Source organism: Lissotriton vulgaris, chromosome 2_1 (assembly GCF_964263255.1).
Source record: "Lissotriton vulgaris chromosome 2_1, aLisVul1.2, whole genome shotgun sequence".
Lineage (NCBI taxonomy): Eukaryota > Metazoa > Chordata > Amphibia > Caudata > Salamandridae > Lissotriton > Lissotriton vulgaris.
The window spans coordinates 318,947,254-318,964,466 of NC_141687.1; the positions used below are offsets into that span (position 1 = coordinate 318,947,254).

Consider the following 17,213-nt stretch of genomic DNA (forward strand, 5'->3'; position numbering starts at 1 on the left):
CTACCAATCTTAATTCCAATGTTCGAACAAGTAATCACAGGTCCTCAGGGAGAATGTCACCCTCTTGTACAGCAGGGGCTTCTGTCATTGATGGCCTGGAGGATTTCAGGAGACAGTGGCAGATGCCAGGACTTTCGACAAATACTTTCAGACATGGGCACCTGGCACAAGGAAAGCATATAGACTGGCTTGGCAAAAATGGGTTTGTTGGTGTCTTCGGAACTACAATCCCGTTTCAGCTGATCTAGTGCACGTAATTAACTATCTATCTGAGATATTTAAATCGGGTATGTCCTACAGCACAGTTAATGTCCACAGATCAGCCATTGCAGCTGGCCATTGCCTTGTAGACGGAACCTCCATGGGTCAAAACCTACTAACTAAGAACCTAATGAGAAGTATGTGTGTTTTAAACCCACCTTCTGCTAAATACACTGCCCTGTGGGATGTTATGGATGTCCTTCGACTGATTACATCCTGGGGTGAGAACTCTGTGTTATCCCTAAAGCAAATTTCTTACAAAGTCACTGTTTTGCTATGCCTAGTATCCTTCAGGCGAACCTCCGACTTCAAAACCTTAGACATCATCACTACAGTCTACTAACAGTAAGGGGTCTGTTTTTACTTTAAAAGATGAATTAAGACCATGTAATTTTTTTTACCCGTTTTTCTCACTGAATTAAAGATTGTGTGTGATGAAATTCCTGTTTAAATATGAAAGACGACGTGCAAGGTTAAGAGGAAATGTTGAACAGGTGTTAATATCCCATAGGCCCCCTTGTAGAGGAGTTTCCTCACCCACCTTAGCTAGATGGGTGAAAATGTTATGAAAGAAGCAGGAATACATATATATATATATACAGATTTGGTTCACATTCCTTTAGAGGGGCCCCAGCTTTTAAAGCCTTCATTTTGGGTGGATGTCTACAAGACATCCATAGAGCTGCGGACAGGTCCTATGAAAGTATATTCAAAAGCTGTTATTTTAAACCTGCAACAAACGAAATTGATAATGTGTTGAGCACACTTTACACTTGCATAGTGTTAGCCTCCGTGTCATGCCATAACATGGAGATTTTTCACAGCTTGTTGGGCAGATAATCTGGATTTAATAAAAGACACGGAGGCTAAGATTATCCCTCCACTAAGTACCCACCCTGGGTAAAACAACTAAAGTGGATTTGTTTGTCTTTCAGATTCGAATTTTCTAAGAACTAACGGATGACTATGTTAAAGTTTGAAAACAAAGTTAAAGTTATCTTGTTCGCTGTACAAATAAGGGAGAAGACTGCTTGTCAAAGGACTATATACTCTGTTGGAATGTTTTTTTGAAGTGCTAGATCTCTTCAATTGTTGCTGCTGTGAGCTGCGCAATAAAGGAGATTTGAATAATCTTAGCCTGCGTGTCTTTAATAAATTCCAGATTTTCTGCCCATCAGGCTGTGAAAAATCTAAATTTTCCATTATGAATATTTTTGGGAACTACTAGCTTACATCAACACGTATTACTAAATGGTGCTGCGAAGAAATTTTACAGTACTTTAGTGAAATGTTGTGTTCCTGCTTTCATTTTTTTATCAACATTTTATTTTGAAAGCAATGAATCATCAATCTTACTTTCAGGCTTTTGCAAATATTTGCATCAAATCAGAGAGCAATCTGGGAGCATTATACATAGTCTCATATTGCTAAACTTAGAAAATGTTTATAAATTTTACAGTACTTTAGTGAAATGTTGTGTTCCTGCTTTCATTTTTTTATCAACATTCTATTTTGAAAGCAATGAATCATCAATCTTACTTTCAGGCTTTTGCAAATATTTGCATCAAATCAGAGAGCAATCTGGGAGCATTATACATAGTCTCATATTGCTAAACTTAGAAAATGTTTATACATGTTTTTATACTGGAACCACGGTCAGTAGTGCAGTCAGAGCTTACAACATTTTCTTAAAGCGCTCATCCTAATAATAAAGGCTTTCAATTAATGAACCATAAAAACAAGTTTGAACAGCATTAACATAAGGATAAAACTATTACCTTAACTACAGACAATGCCCTTCCCTGATCCATAATGTGGTACTGCAAACTGGCAGCCAAAGGGTTTGAGCTACAGGGGGTTGGGCCTACTTGTCCCTAGGACAAAATACACATGGAAACTTGGTGCCCTTGACCCCAAACAATATTTCCTGGTGTTGGGCTATAGGAATTCAACATCCCTGTAGGATGTCTTTTTGGAGTGCCCTTGTGATGCCTTGGAAGCCATGGAGCAGGGTGTTAGTATCATCCAGATGTGTCAGTAAGAGGGCTTGAACAGCAACTTTCCAGAACAATTGATTTCACTTTGATTTAGAATAGCGAGCTAATATCAGGCCCTCTTTGTTTCTTGACATTGTGTTTCATGAGAGTGAAGTTAGTGTCTAGGGTGAATCCAAGTGACTTGGTTTTCATTGAAAGTTAGGTGTCAAAACCATCAAGGTATTGTCATTGAGCCTGGTTTGTACTGTTTCTTGTTTGTCGTTCTCAGCAAATAACAGGAATCATGTCTTTGTTGGGTTGAGCTGTAGGTAGGCAATGTTTTTCCAGGTCTGGATGGTATGCAAGCAGTGTCTGAGTCGTTGGATCTCCAAAGCAGATGTCATAGAAATGAGTATTGCTTTCAGGCAAACACAGAGTCCAGTGTATACTTCTCACACCGATCTTCAAAATATTACAGTTCATCAAACATTGCACACCACTTTGTGCCCTATAGTCAGATAATCTCTGCTTCCTCTGAGTGTGTCCTGACATTTCAGCACTTTCGACATGTTAGGACCACTTCTTTGATGGGGGTTTCACACCTGTCAGAGGACCATATACACCCACCTAATTAATAAAATTGCTCTCCAAGGACACCTCCATGAAATTTAAAATACTTTTATTGCTGTACTTGCCAATATATATAAAAACATTTACTAATATCCACTTTTTACCTGGTTTCATTTTAAAACACATTTGTTGTATATTCAATCAAAAAATCATTGTTTTGTCTCTGGCCCACCCCAAACCTCGTGATGTACAGTTCTCACTGGTCCCAGCCTGTGTCCTGAATTATGTCTAGCACGTCTAAACTAGAAATTAATACAGTCTGCTCTGTCTTGGTTTACTGTATTGCCAGGTGGTGGGTACCGCCTTTTCTCTAAAACAGCACTGTTCTTTCACATTCTCTGTTTTACCAATCTGTTCAGTACTGTAGCTGTGACATTGTTCTGGAGAGGGAGAATTTACTTGGTGGTAAGGTTGACATTACTTCAGAGAAGTGTAAAGAGTGTAGACGAATTGGGGACTTTTAGCTATGTATATTTCTCATACTCACCTGCCATCGTGGATCAGTGCTGCAGAACTCCAGATCTACATTTGACAGGAGTTAACCTTTTGTAAAGCAAAGCTTCTAGGGCCGGGAACAAACTAAAGTGAAGACGATATTTGATACTTTGCTACTGTTTTGTTTTCGACTTAGGGTAGGTTTTTTTTCTTTGAGTGGATGAAGTCCAACAGAGAGCTCCTTTATTGTTACCAAACGGTACAAGACTGTACAATTCAGGCAGTTCAGTTTCTGAGTTTGATTGGCAGTCTGGCGTCTTGTTCTTTACTGGTACTTCAGGAAAGGCTGAGGAGAACGTTCTACAGTAGTCCTTGAGAATTTGTGTTTGCTACGTGTGTGGCGATATACGGATCATATCTTATCCAATCCAAAAATAAATTTGATAATGAAAGTTTGCTTTGTATAATCACAATTGTGTTTGGACAAATTTCTATCTACACTGGAATTCCAAAAGTACTCTTTGGTACTGTGACTGTTGCAGCCTTCTATGTGTACTTGCATGCATAAGATTTACTACAGCCAGAAATGTACTTGATTTTTTTTCTTCACTTGGAAAGCCAATAACCTACAACACTATGGGCCACATGCATGAACACAGAATGGGCAAAACCCTTTGATGCATCTGGCCCTAAACCCCCACCAATTCTGAGATTGTTGCCTTTCCTTTTCGACCCTCTCTAAACAAATGTCCTCCTGCACTTCAAAATAGTAAATCAATGACTATTACCAGGATGGGAGTTGGTATACAAAAGATTTGAGAATACCAAAACAATTACGAGTTAGGAGTGTTCACAAACTATTGTAGGAGTTCACACCATGTAAAGCCCATAGTTTGTCCCTTTGAGAAGATTTACTGATGCATAACATTGCGCCAAAATTATACCATACATGTATACTTTTGTGTGTGAGAAATCCATTTGGGAGTGAACATTTGCATTTTACTAAGTTGAATTGCATGTTTAGATACTTTGACTTACCCAAGTGTTATTTACCTCCTGACCCAGTCCTGAGGCGGAAGCCGGGAGCTGGTGGTACGAGTGAAATCTTATTCACACTGCTTTTTAAAACTTTAGAATCTTGTGTGGTGTCACTTACTCTTGTATTTTTAAATACTGCTCTCCTAATTTGCATTCTTCGCTTGTAGCGCACAGCTGATCTGGAAAGCTGTTGCGCCTTCTTCTTACTTCTTAAGCGGCCGCCATCAGCCCAGGCGTGCGCGCTGACCACGCCCCCTTTAGGCCACGCCCCCTATCTGCCTATATACACGCTGATAACTAGCGTCTGACAGTAACCTCCTGACCCAGTCCTGAGGCGGAAGCCGGGAGCTGGTGGTACGAGTGAAATCTTATTCACACTGCTTTTTAAAACTTTAGAATCTTGTGTGGTGTCACTTACTCTTGTATTTTTAAATACTGCTCTCCTAATTTGCATTCTTCGCTTGTAGCGCACAGCTTATCTGGAAAGCTGTCGCGCCTTCTTCTTACTTCCTAAGCGGCCGCCATCAGACCAGGCGTGCGCGCTGACCACGCCCCCTTTAGGCCACGCCCCCTATCTGCCTATATACACGCTGAAAACTAGCGTCTGACAGTAACCTCCTGACCCAGTCCTGAGGCGGAAGCCGGGAGCTGGTGGTACGAGTGAAATCTTATTCACACTGCTTTTTAAAACTTTAGAATCTTGTGTGGTGTCACTTACTCTTGTATTTTTAAATACTGCTCTCCTAATTTGCATTCTTCGCTTGTAGCGCACAGCTGATCTGGAAACCTGTTGCGCCTTCTTCTTACTTCCTAAGCGGCCGCCATCAGCCCAGGCGTGCGCGCTGACCACGCCCCCTTTAGGCCACGCCCCCTATCTGCCTATATACACGCTGAAAACTAGCGTCTGACAGTAACCTCCTGACCCAGTCCTGAGGCGGAAGCCGGGAGCTGGTGGTACGAGTGAAATCTTATTCACACTGCTTTTTAAAACTTTAGAATCTTGTGTGGTGTCACTTACTCTTGTATTTTTAAATACTGCTTTCCTAATTTGCATTCTTCGCTTGTAGCGCACAGCTGATCTGGAAAGCTGTCGCGCCTTCTTCTTACTTCCTAAGCGGCCGCCATCAGCCCAGGCGTGCGCGCTGACCATGCCCCCTTTAGGCCACGCCCCCTATCTGCTAGAAATGTGCATGCACAGGAAGCGCAGCGGACGAGTGCAGCGGGAGCGCCTAAGGCAAGCCCGTCTGCGCCCGTCCGCGCCAAGACCGCGACAGGCGCAGGAAACTCTGCACAAACCACCACGCACATCAGGTACCTTCCTAGCGACCTCCACCTACTACGGGGTAACAACTACTGCTCCTGCAAACTTGACTTGTCAAATTTCTCCGGCCCGTTCTGCTGCAAGCACTGCCGCTGGTCCTCCACTATAAACCCAGCCCACATTTTCACCCCCCTACCCCTCCCCAAGGATTCCCTGCCGCCCTTTAAAGGTGGTTTGATAAATGCCCGGTCTATGTGTAAGCATAGCCAAGACATACACGACCTCATCCTAGACTCTGATCTTGACTGTCTTATGATTACAGAAACCTGGCTAACGGAAGACAGCAACCTGGATATAGCAATTGCCCTCCCCCAGGGTTTTTCCTTCTTTAGACAAGACAGACTGAAAGGAAGAGGCGGAGGAGTTGCAATTATACTGAAAAATACCTTCACCTGTCATACGTTTAATTTAGACCCCTTAACAGACACAGAAAGCCTTGGCTTCTCTATTAAACTCAGTCAATCCTTCTCCTTCTCAGGTGGTTTGATCTACCGTCCACCTGGAAATGCTTCCAAGTTCCTAGACTCACTGAGCGACTCTCTGGGACACTTCTTACTCCGTTACCCACATTTTACTCTTCTCAGGGATTTTAATCTACACCTCGAGTCCTTATCTGACTCACAAACCAATAGTTTTCTACAGACCCTCGAAATTTTCAATCTTCAACAAAGTGTCACTTCACCTACTCATTTACTAGGACATACCCTCGACGGTGTCTGCACTAATTTCCCCCCACTTACCACCCTACCCCCTCTCCCCCAGATATGGACAGATCATAGCCTGATCCCATTCCATATTATAAATGTACGCCCACAAACCGTCAGTAAAACAAATCCTCATCGTGACAACTCCGTCAACTGGAAAAAAGTCCAAGAAAACCTTACGCTTAACCCCATTCTTCATTCTCAGTCCCCCGCTTTATCTGGTAACATCGAACTTGACCCAAACCTTTTCCATAATTGGATTTCACAAGAAATTAAAAACCGGAACCCTACCAATCGTCTCTGTAGAACTCATAAAAAAAACAAAACCAACGCCACGTGGTTCACCCCTGACTTAGCTACCGCTCACCTACTGTGCAGGAAAGCTGAGCGAAAATGGCGCAGAACATATGACAACGACGACCGTCTCTCGTATATCCAACTAAGGAAAAACTACCTTTCTAACATTAAATCCGCTAAAAAAATCTTCTACGTCAACGCCATTAAAGAAGCCAGTCAGAAACAAAAAACTTTGTTCTCAATAGTAAAATCGTTCACCCAGCCCAAAGCACTTCAACCCGAAATCCCCCCATTCCAAGACCTTTGCGACAAAATATCAGACTACTTTGACGAAAAAATCGCCTCCATCCAAATTAATTTCCCCCCTCCACAAACATCTCAAGGGGCTCCTATTCCTGATCAACTAGAATCCCTAGCTGGTAGCCTTAAAAATTTCACCCCTCTCACTTTGGCTCAAACCAGAGAAGCTATCCTAACATGTAAGTCTGGTTCCCCTTCCGACCCCTGCCCTCCCAAGATTCTCCCACCAACTCATAGACGTGGTGAATCCAATCATTAACGACATAGTCAACTCGTCGCTTAGCACCGGATCTGTCCCTCGCCTATGGAAAAAGGGTATAGTCAAACCTCTCATGAAGAAGGCTAACAAATCCCCGTCGGACCTGACCAATCTCCGCCCGAACACACTTCTCCCGGCTCTGGAAAAAATAACCGAACAGTTGGTCTACAGAGAACTCAAACTTTATCTGGAAGCTCATAATATACTCCACCCGCAACAATCTGGTTTCCCTCCCAAACACTCGACCGAAACAGCTCTGATTGAATTGTCAGATACAATAAAGACGCTGCAAGACCAGAGGAAGAAAGCTATTCTCATACTTCTCGACCTCACAGCAGCGTTCAACACCATATCCCACTCCATCCTGATCAACAGATTGATGGACATAGGGATTTCGGAAACAGCCCTATCGTGGATAAAATCATTCCTTACCGACAGGTCCCAAACTGTCGCTCTTGGCCCTTACCTTATCAAAGAGAAAAAGGTCTCCTCCGGAGTACCTCAAGGGTCCATCCTGAGTCCCCTTCTTTTTAATATTTACCTCATCCCACTCCTATCCCTGATTGAATCATTCGGCATACCGGTAACATCGTATGCTGATGATACGCAGCTGATCGTACCCCTAGAGGATAACTCAACCAAAGCCGAGCTCAATCTCAAAAACTGTTTAACAGCGGTCTTCCACTGGATGGACACTAACCATCTCAGATGTAACTCTAGCAAAACAGAGATCCTCCCCATCGGAAAGAACACCTCCTTCTGCCCAGCCCTCTGGTGGCCGGATGACTCTGTTGCCCCTCCCCAGACCGTAACAACAGCTAGGAACCTCGGTGTACTATTCGACTCTGACTTATCATTCGACCAGCACGCCAGGAATGTTGCCGGCAGATGCTTTGGAATAATAAAATCGCTAAGAAAGTTTTTCGACTTTCTTCCTCTTGACGCCAGGAAAACAGTAACAGTAGCCCTCATAATCTCACGCCTAGATTACTGTAACGGCCTCTTGGCAGGGACAAAAAAGTCCACACTGACCAAACTTCAAAGTGTTCTTCATACGGCCGCCCGACTGGTCCTAAAATTGCCCCGAAAATCATCTGTTTCCGCAGCTCTAAGATCCCTGCATTGGCTCCCCTCCACAAAAGAATACTTTTCAAAATACTTACCATCGCCTTTCGGGCGTTTAACACAACTGGCCCAAAATATCTAACCAGACGCTTCCCCCACTACAACCCGAGTCGATCTCTCCGTTCTGCCCAGGACAACCTCATGTCCCCCGCCAGGTACAACTTGAAGACAAAAGGTGGAAAAACTTTAAGCTTCCTGGCCATTGAACAGCATGCCCAAATACTTGAGACAACAAGCCCTTGAGAAACCTTTCAGAAAACTTCTAAAGACTTGGATCTTTAACCTTCCCGACGACTTCACTAAAGCTGCCATCTAACCTCCTACTGCTACCACGACTGGGCCTTCAGGAATTTCAGCGCCATGATGCTCCCTCCGGAGCGAACGCTGCGCTTTAGAAATACCCCCTCAAATATCAAATATCAAATTTATGTGTGCAAACGCGTTTATCTATTAGGCCTATAGTGAGGCAGAATGTTTGACACGGTCTGGTGTTGTAACCTCAAAAGATACCAGGATTTTGGCCACAGCCATTCTGTCAATTTCAGGTAGCAACAGCCTCCTCCATTTTTTACCAGTTTGTGAGGTGAAGGACAATTGCTAGAGTCGGAAAACTCAAGCCTACACCACATCAATCTGGTCCCCCAGAACAGAAAGAGAGGTTCCTATACCTGACAGACATCACCTCTGCCATTCAGTATATGACCGCGGAAGGGTAAACCGCATGTGTGTAGTTAATTTTGCAGGGAAAATCATTATTCATGCAAAAACTGTCATCAAACGACAGCTGTCTTCAAGTAAGACTTTGAATCCCTTTCTACATGTGGAAGTAGCCACATATGGATCCGTTTGCAGCTGATAGTTTATCTGTCTGGGGTTTTCAGGGAATGTGCGCTCTAGGAGATGGGAAACTCCTTCCCTGGACATAAGCGTGGCGTATGCCTTCCTACCTTGAATGGTTTGGTGTATATGTTACCTACAGCCTTTATTTTATATTATGGCTCAGCGGACCACAGCTTGCTTTTGGCTCAGTAGATGGCTCCACTATTTGTACATTTGCAGTGGAATAATGCTGCATACTCTAATGTAAGGATTGTTTCCCCCGAGTGACAAATACATCAGCCTGTGAGAACTCTGTGATACTGAGTTGAAGTACATCAGCCAGTGAGTTGCAGCCATCATGGATGTTTGGCTACACACGGTCTTCTCAAAGGGCAAGTATATTTTAGGGTGAAGCCATCTTCCTATTTATGTGGTAATGAAATTAGCTTCAACCACTTGAGTTGCCTATGTTCTTTCTGTAGGAGCATGGGTTCGAAGACGACTTTCAGTCGTCATATTTGTATCCTGATCTGACATTTCTCTGATGGACAGATAGTTTGTGTTGCATACGGAGATGATTGTAAAGGTATGGGTAAAGAAAAACCAACAGTTAGTACAAGGAGAATGCCAAACATTTGGTTGTGCAAAGAGACAGCCATCTGGGCTTTGCCTCAGGGAATAATCGCACATTTCATAATGGGCAATATAGCAATTTCTGCTTTCTTCAGAGGAGTACCTTTGCAGTTGATTGGTAAGGTGGCCATGTGGTCTTTTCTGCATTCAACAGAAAGCACTATTGCCTAGAGCAAGGTGTCATGGCAGAATTTGTTTGGCAAACCAAAGGTTCAACTTATTTTCAGTAGCTTCTCTTTTTCCGCAATATCAGACTGCTTTCATCCAAATGTGTTAATTATTTCCAAGGAATCTTTGAACAATGAAGAATCTACAGAGGGAAAAATATTAATTGGAAGAAATTATTCTGTGTATGGTAAAGTTGGTTGTGAGGCGTACTGTATTTCTTCTGCTGGTTCTTTAACACCTGCGCAGCTTCGATCTCATTAATTAGATATTCTGATTCTCATAAGACTTGAAACCTCTGTGAACTGAAGAAGAATTGCAAGATAGAGCCAGGTGCATTTAGGTCTTGGGTGCATCATGTGACAAAAATTACACAAATGGATATGTCGCATTCACTGGGGCCCTGATTTATGTATTTTTAAAAAATGTTACGCGCTCACAAATTTTAACAATAAATAATTTAAAGCAGAAACGTTCTGTGCAGTAGAGCCAATGTTACCATAGATGCATCACTTAGTTTTGTTTGTTACAGAACTTTTTTAATGCATGTATGAAACTGAATCTTCTCTAGCCATATAAACCACTCTGCTGCTAGAGTATGAATGAGCACGGGTTTGGGGTTCCTGGAGGATCGTGCAGATAATGACACTGACACATATACTGACTAGTCCTAGCATCGTTGTTTGATGTATTATGTAGTTACTGGACAAGACATCCAAAGCCAGTCTTCTTATGAAGCGCTTGACTTTAGGGTATAGGTTATGCATAGAGACCCTTCCATTTGTAGCAAGTCAGGAAGAGTGCCTCTGTTATTTCCCAGTTGATTCTTGCAGATTTACACAGGAATTATTTTAATTCTTCCGCTTTTTTTCCAGGCCAAGGATCCGGTTTTTAGCAATCCACAGTCGGCCACTGCAGATTTTGGATCAGATCATCGGCTGGATTTACTTCTTGGCATGGTCAATCTCTTTCTATCCCCAATTGATTGAGAATTGGCGTCGAAAAAGGTGATGCTTCTGTTTACTTTACAAGTCTGTGAAATGTAACATGGTTGCTTTATGTTTATCACTTTCTGGAATCACTGATAGTAGAATGATATCTCTAGTGGAGAATAGGATTCAACCTGACATCTGCATGCTGTGTGTTCCTCGTGGTTGCTGACTTTGAGAAGTGGAGCCATCTGTAATATAAACATTTATTGTCCATTCAGTCCTAAAACCACCGTCTCCATTAAGGGGAGACTTTATCAAATCAGTTTGCAAATATTTAAAATGAGTGCTCTGAGGACTTTGCCAATGAAAATAGTTTCCAAGCGAAAAAGTCACACAGTGGCTGTTGTGATTGTGCATGTCACTAAACACCTCTTTCTGAATCCTAAATTAAAAGATAATATTTATTGTAGTTAAGATATTGTACAGCATGAGCCAAAGGCAATGGATAGATTCCAACAACTTCGAAATAATTTTAACACCTATCAATGTTTTAACTTTTTGATAACATTATTTATGCATTGAGGAAATAAAATAATTATATTTCATGCTGAAGGTGCAGAAAGAAAGATGCATTATTACGATAGGTAGTAATCAAAATCCTTTGACAGAGTGGCTGTATTTGTTTGGCTGCCTTTCTGGTTCTGCTGGCTTTAAAAGTTGGACCAATGCTGACCCTGCCTTTCTTTAAAAGTGAAGACCTGACTAAGGCCATTATAATGAGTTCCTAAGAAGTACTGTTGATGTAATACTGCGGCCAAAATTCCATGAGACTGAAGTGTACAGGAATTTCGGTGTGGTTTTTTGCGGTCACTCTGCGATCAGGCACAACGGACATTGCACCGACCTTCGATCCTCCACATCGGATAAATTACCTCGGGACGAACACACAGGTGTTTACTGGACAAACCAGGTTAACTGCCGATTCTGGCATTCCATTCAGCCGCGGTCGTGCTGATTTTAACGGAAGTCACCGCCGCAGTAGCCACAATTGGCTACTAAGGCTATCTTTTAGGCATAACAAATGTCCTGATGATGATTCGTAAGATTCTTTAAAGCGAATCGAAACGCCGTCGACACACTTCCTACACCTTATACTGTATAAGCATTTACATTTGAATTGTAAATGTGTACTGGTTCATTGCTATGCTACACTTTGCCACTATTTAATTCAAAGTGTTGCTAACCTCAAGCTTTTTGCCTAAAAAGCCCCCTTTTTTCTTGTTTCCCCTTGTGTACATGTCAATGTGTGAATTGTGGAATACAGGCTTGTGCCCCGCATTGTACATCTGTTGTAACATTTTTGTGTAATTGATTAATAGTAAATAACTGACCACCGCCAAACCAAATATAGCTACGATTGCGTCTATATTTTATTTTTGCTGCTTTGAATTACTTTACCTATGGACCACTGTTGTTTATGAAATACAAATCCCAAGGTCCTCGGTAGACTAAATTGGGGTTCCCTTGTTGTTTAAACGCCAGTGTATTTGTAAACCACTATTATGCATCCATTGAGCTGTGGATTTGAGACAGCCCTGAAAGTTCCAAATAACGGTGTCATCAAATTGATAGAAGGATAGCACAAGTTGCGTATCGTCCGTATATGAGACAATGTTCATACCCCAACTTAGTCCTAGTAGGGCCAGATAGATATTGAAGAAGTTTGGACATAATGATTATTTTTACAGTGTGAACACCATCTACCCTGCCAAGAGTTTCGACCCCAGACAAATACTTGTCCAGGTGTAATTTTCAGACAGTGGAACACATTCAGCCGCTCCTGTAAGTTGTCTGCTTTCGTCCTGAGCAGCAACGTGTAGTTGGTGAGGGGGCTTATCAGATTCAAGCAGGTCATAACAAAGGCCAACGTTTAGCGGCCATCAGGCCTCATTTTGGTGGCGTATCTTGAGTTGGACCTTTCAGGAGCGTCACACCTAAATGCAATGGAAGGGTTATAAAGGCACACAGCTTAACTCTTCCCAAGTACTTAGGAGAGGCTTGCTTTTGACTTTGTTCAGTCCCTGTATATGAGACATGCATGTGCTGTAAGAATGTCAGATGTGTTGGTCTGTAACAAATGTCAATTTAAATACCTCAACTTTGTTTATTTCTTTTATAGTGCTAACTATCCTAATGCAGGGTGTCAAAGCTCTTTACAACATACGTACATATTATACATTGACAATAAATAGTGTGTCAATCAGTGTACAGCATATGTTACATAAAACTGTGAGGGTTACAAGGTGTAGGAGTCACATGTTGCTTCACAGCTCACTGTGCTGTATTTGAAGGATTACAATTTATGAACTGCAAGTAAAAATAGAATCTCCGTATCTGATAGACACTACTAGCCGCAGATTCCTTAACGTAGAATGATCCCCAGGCGTGAGACTGGACACGGAAAACTTTTTGCCACAGCATCTCTGCGCGCCGGGGGGATGGCACCACGTGACTCCGCCGACGTCCTCCACATCTGTGACGTCAGCGAGGACACATAAGTCACACCCTGGCGCGCCTATGTCAGTTTTTTTCTCTTTCCGCGTGCAACGCAGATGCGGTTGAGCCCTAGCCTGTTTTCAGGCCTTCTATCTCTTTTTTCACGAACAGTGTGCGAATGCCTTCGGGCTTCAAGACGTGTCCCTCTTGTGCACGTCCCATGTCGGCGAGGGACCCTCACCCAATTTGCATGTGGTGCCTTGTTGAGCACCACGACTCGGAGAGCTGTGACGCCTGCCAGCACCTTAAGCCTAAGTCACGGCTGGAGCACCGGATGAAGTTGCTGTTGGCGTGCTTATCCAGGTAGGTGTCCTCTCAGCGTCCGTCTCCCACCTCGGAAGCAAGGAGCCGCTGTTTTCACCTGCGACATCCTCTTTCACCACGGCCCCTTGGGCATGGCTCACCGGCTGGTAGGTCCTTCAGTTTGTCTCCGAGGCCTTGTCCTCCTTCCGCGGCGGGCGCCGTCTCCCCCTGGGATGTTTGCCCCCGTCTGTCGCCTCCCTATCCACCGTTTCCAGGCGCGGAGGCGACTAGGGCCCAAATGATAGCCTACGCTGCGGCTCTGCAGGCTTCTTTGGCCCTTTCTCCACCTCCTGAGACATCCGTGGATCCTTGCCTTGCGCGGAGACTTCCACAGAGTCGCCGGTGACTCCGGCCCCAGCGCTGAAGTTTTCAGCTCCAGGTCGTAGTAGAGTGGTGCCATCGAGGTGTGGTCCTTCGGGGCGCCTAGCATCCCTGTCTCGCCGCAAATCCCTACGGTGCTCCCTGTGGTGTCACAGGTGATCGCCGGGACCCCGGACTTGTCCCTGGGTCCCCCTCGGCCCTCTGAGCAGGCAGCTGCCTCACTAGAGGTTGAGCCGGCGCCGCTTCGCCGCCAGGGGCCTTCCTCCCCAGCTCCGGTGGAGTCAAGGTAGAGTCAGGGACCTGGGGTACTTTCCCGAGTCCCCCTAGGTCCTCGGCGCGGGTGGCTGCTCCGTCTGGGGCCGAGCTGGCGCCACAAGTGGCCACTCCGGCGGCACCTGATGCCGATCATGCACCGATGGAGGACTCCACGGAGCTGCGCCGGGTTTTGGATTCATCTCCTGAATTCCCTTTGTCTCCTGAGGTCTGTCATCTGTTGTTCCTCCCCGGAGACACAGCGCCGTGTAGTTGCCTTTTCACCTGCATCTTCTATGGCAGGCTCTTCGCCGTCCCCACGGCCAGAATCCTCGAACCCTTCTTTCCCTGGATCGCTGCTGGCTTCCCCATAGGCCTGTCAGCCTTCCCCTGAGACCCTCTGGTCCCTCATTCCTCTGTGGATCCTCCTCTATGCCGGGGCTGGCCGCTTCCCCCTGGAATTGGCGAAGGGCGGCACAGACTGCAACCTTCACCCATGGAGGAATTGATTTCACCTCCGCTGCGCCCTACTGAGGCCAGTGTTGCCTTTGTTTGGGCTATTTCCACGGCTGCTGATATTCTGAGGATGGGTGAACCTGTCACTCCATTTCCTACAGACAACCTCTTGAAGATTCTCCACCAGGGCTCTGGTGGACCGGAGTTGTTCCTTCCTTTTGAAGCTCACTCCGTAATTCTCTTATGGGGGCTTGGAGGCACCCTGCCACAGGCGATCCGGTACCTCAGGCACTAGTGCACCGCCATCCTCCTGCTCCGCATGACCCGGTCTGTCTTTCTTTCCAACCCTTCTACTCAAGGCGCTCTACTGCATAATACCTTTCCATGTTTGCCTGTGGTGTTGTTCCCTCCGTCTCGGGAGTCCCGGTGTTTAGATTCATGGAGTTGTAATGTCTTAGCTTCTTCCAGTGCTGCTTTGAGAGCGCTTAACACTTTGTGTGTGTTGACCAGGGCTACTTCTAGCCTGTGGGGTTCGGTGGAGTCCCTTCTTTCTCTTGTCTCTTATGAGGGTGCCTCTGCTGATCTGTGGGCCCATGTGTTGAATGGTAGAGAGTTGGCCGTGTTTATTCTTCCTTCGGCTTTGTATGATGCTGATGCTATTGCCTGTGCTATGGCCACTTCTGTGGCTCTCGGTCGCCATGCCTGGCTATGCAATGCTGTTTTTCCTGAAAATATTAGGGAGCGTCTGGTCGACCTCCCTTTTGACGGGGTTCTGCTGTTTTAATACTCATGCAGCCTCAGCCATCCACCGTCTTCTTGTGGGGCTTCGTACTCCTCCTCCTCAGTAGTTGGTTTGTTGATCCTTCGGGTCTTAGTGGGAGGTGTTATCCCACTTCTCCTGGAATCTGGTGTGGGGTGAACGTTACACTTTCTGTGAGAGATACTGTACACTCCGGGCCCTGAGTTGGCCTACCTCTTTTGTAGGCTGATGGTTCAGCCCCAGTTGACAAGAGTGTTCTTTTTAGCTGCTTACTAAGCCTTCTGTGATTTTTGCCGCCAGGTTTCTAATTTGTTCTCTGATACAGGATTTCTTCCCTAAGAGTGATTCCCTTACTTCTTGGACCTTGTCCTACCCTAGGTGGGGTATTTGTAGCTATTGGATAGCGTGTCTTATACTGGGAAAGGGTGGATTTCCCCTTGCTGGTTCCTTGCCCTTCCTGGTGTTGCTGTATGCCGCGGTGCGTTTTCTTGGGCAGCTGCAGCGTTGGGCGGTGTTCTGCCTCTGGTTTGCTGTTGACCTGGTCCTCTGTCTAGTGTCAGAAGGGTTATTTTCCTGTGTTGACGACTTGGTTCATCCTACTTGTTTCTCCTCTTGTTTTCCGGGTGGTTGCTGGTTGGCACCCAGCGGCGCCCGCCGGTTTGTTCTGGTCCACGGCCAAGGGCCTTGAAGTGAGGCCTGGCGCCCCTGCTTCTGGTTTTTCGGGAGCTTTATGGGACTATGTTTTTCTCTTCCACCCACCTTATTACTGAGGCGCTGTTCTGTCTGCTCTGTTGACGTCCAGCTGTGATGAGTTCGGCCGCCCTCTACACTGGGTGTGTTCCCCGTGAAGGGCTTTTGGCTTCGTTTCTGCCTTCCCCCTTGGAGTCTCTGGGTTGCTCTCCTTCCTTGGTACCCCTCTGCGTTGCCTGTACCGGGGTTTTTTGGGGGGAGATCCCTGGTACATTAGCTGGTGGCCTCCTTTTGCATTGTCTGTACCTGGGGCTTCCGGTGCAGGTCCCTGGTACATTGACTGCTGCTCTCTTTTCCTATTGTCTGTCCTTGGGGCTTCCTTTGGAGGTCCGTGGTACATTGGCTAATGGTCTCCTTTTGTGATGCCTGTACCTGGGACTTCTGGTGGAGGTCCCCGGTACATTGGCTGCTGATCTCCTCTCCCTTCGTTTTGCCTGTACCGGGGGCTTCTGCTGGTTGTCCCTGGCACATCAGCTGCTGGCCTCTTTTTGTATTGTCTGTACCTGGGGCTTCTGATGGAGGTCCCTGGTACAATGACTGATGGCCTCCTTTCATATTGCCCCTCCTTCTTCTGCTTGGTGAGGGCAGGGCTTCCGCTTGTTGTTGTTGTTGTGACACATCCCCTGTCAGGCGATGTTCACCACACCACTGAGGTTCTAGTCTGCTTGGGGGGAGGGGGGAGTGGGCTCTGTCCCCCGTCCCTGTGGCTCATTTCCTGTTGGGGAGGACTGGGTTATTTCCCTGTCCCTGGCAATTTGTCCCATGTCGGGGTCTTGGGTTCACCCGAGTTGGGGAGGTCCTCTTGCAGACCCTCCTTCCACTTGGGTATGGCTAGGGTATCTATTCTACGTTAAGGAATCTGCGGCTAGTAGTCTCTATCTGAAGTACGAGTTACTTACCTTCGGTAACGGTGTATCTGG

General features: G+C 45.4%; 1 protein-coding gene across 3 annotated transcripts in view; it reads left to right on the forward strand.

The window, feature by feature from the left end:
* The window catches only part of CTNS (cystinosin, lysosomal cystine transporter), a 397,045-nt gene that overhangs the window by 191,970 nt on the left and 187,862 nt on the right, over positions 1-17,213 (forward strand). For all 3 annotated transcript variants that reach the window (XM_086955022.1, XM_086955024.1, XM_086955023.1), the window contains one exon: positions 10,839-10,970. In XM_086955022.1, coding sequence (XP_086811148.1) covers positions 10,839-10,970 — 132 coding nt within the window. The remainder of the gene's footprint in view (positions 1-10,838; positions 10,971-17,213) is intronic.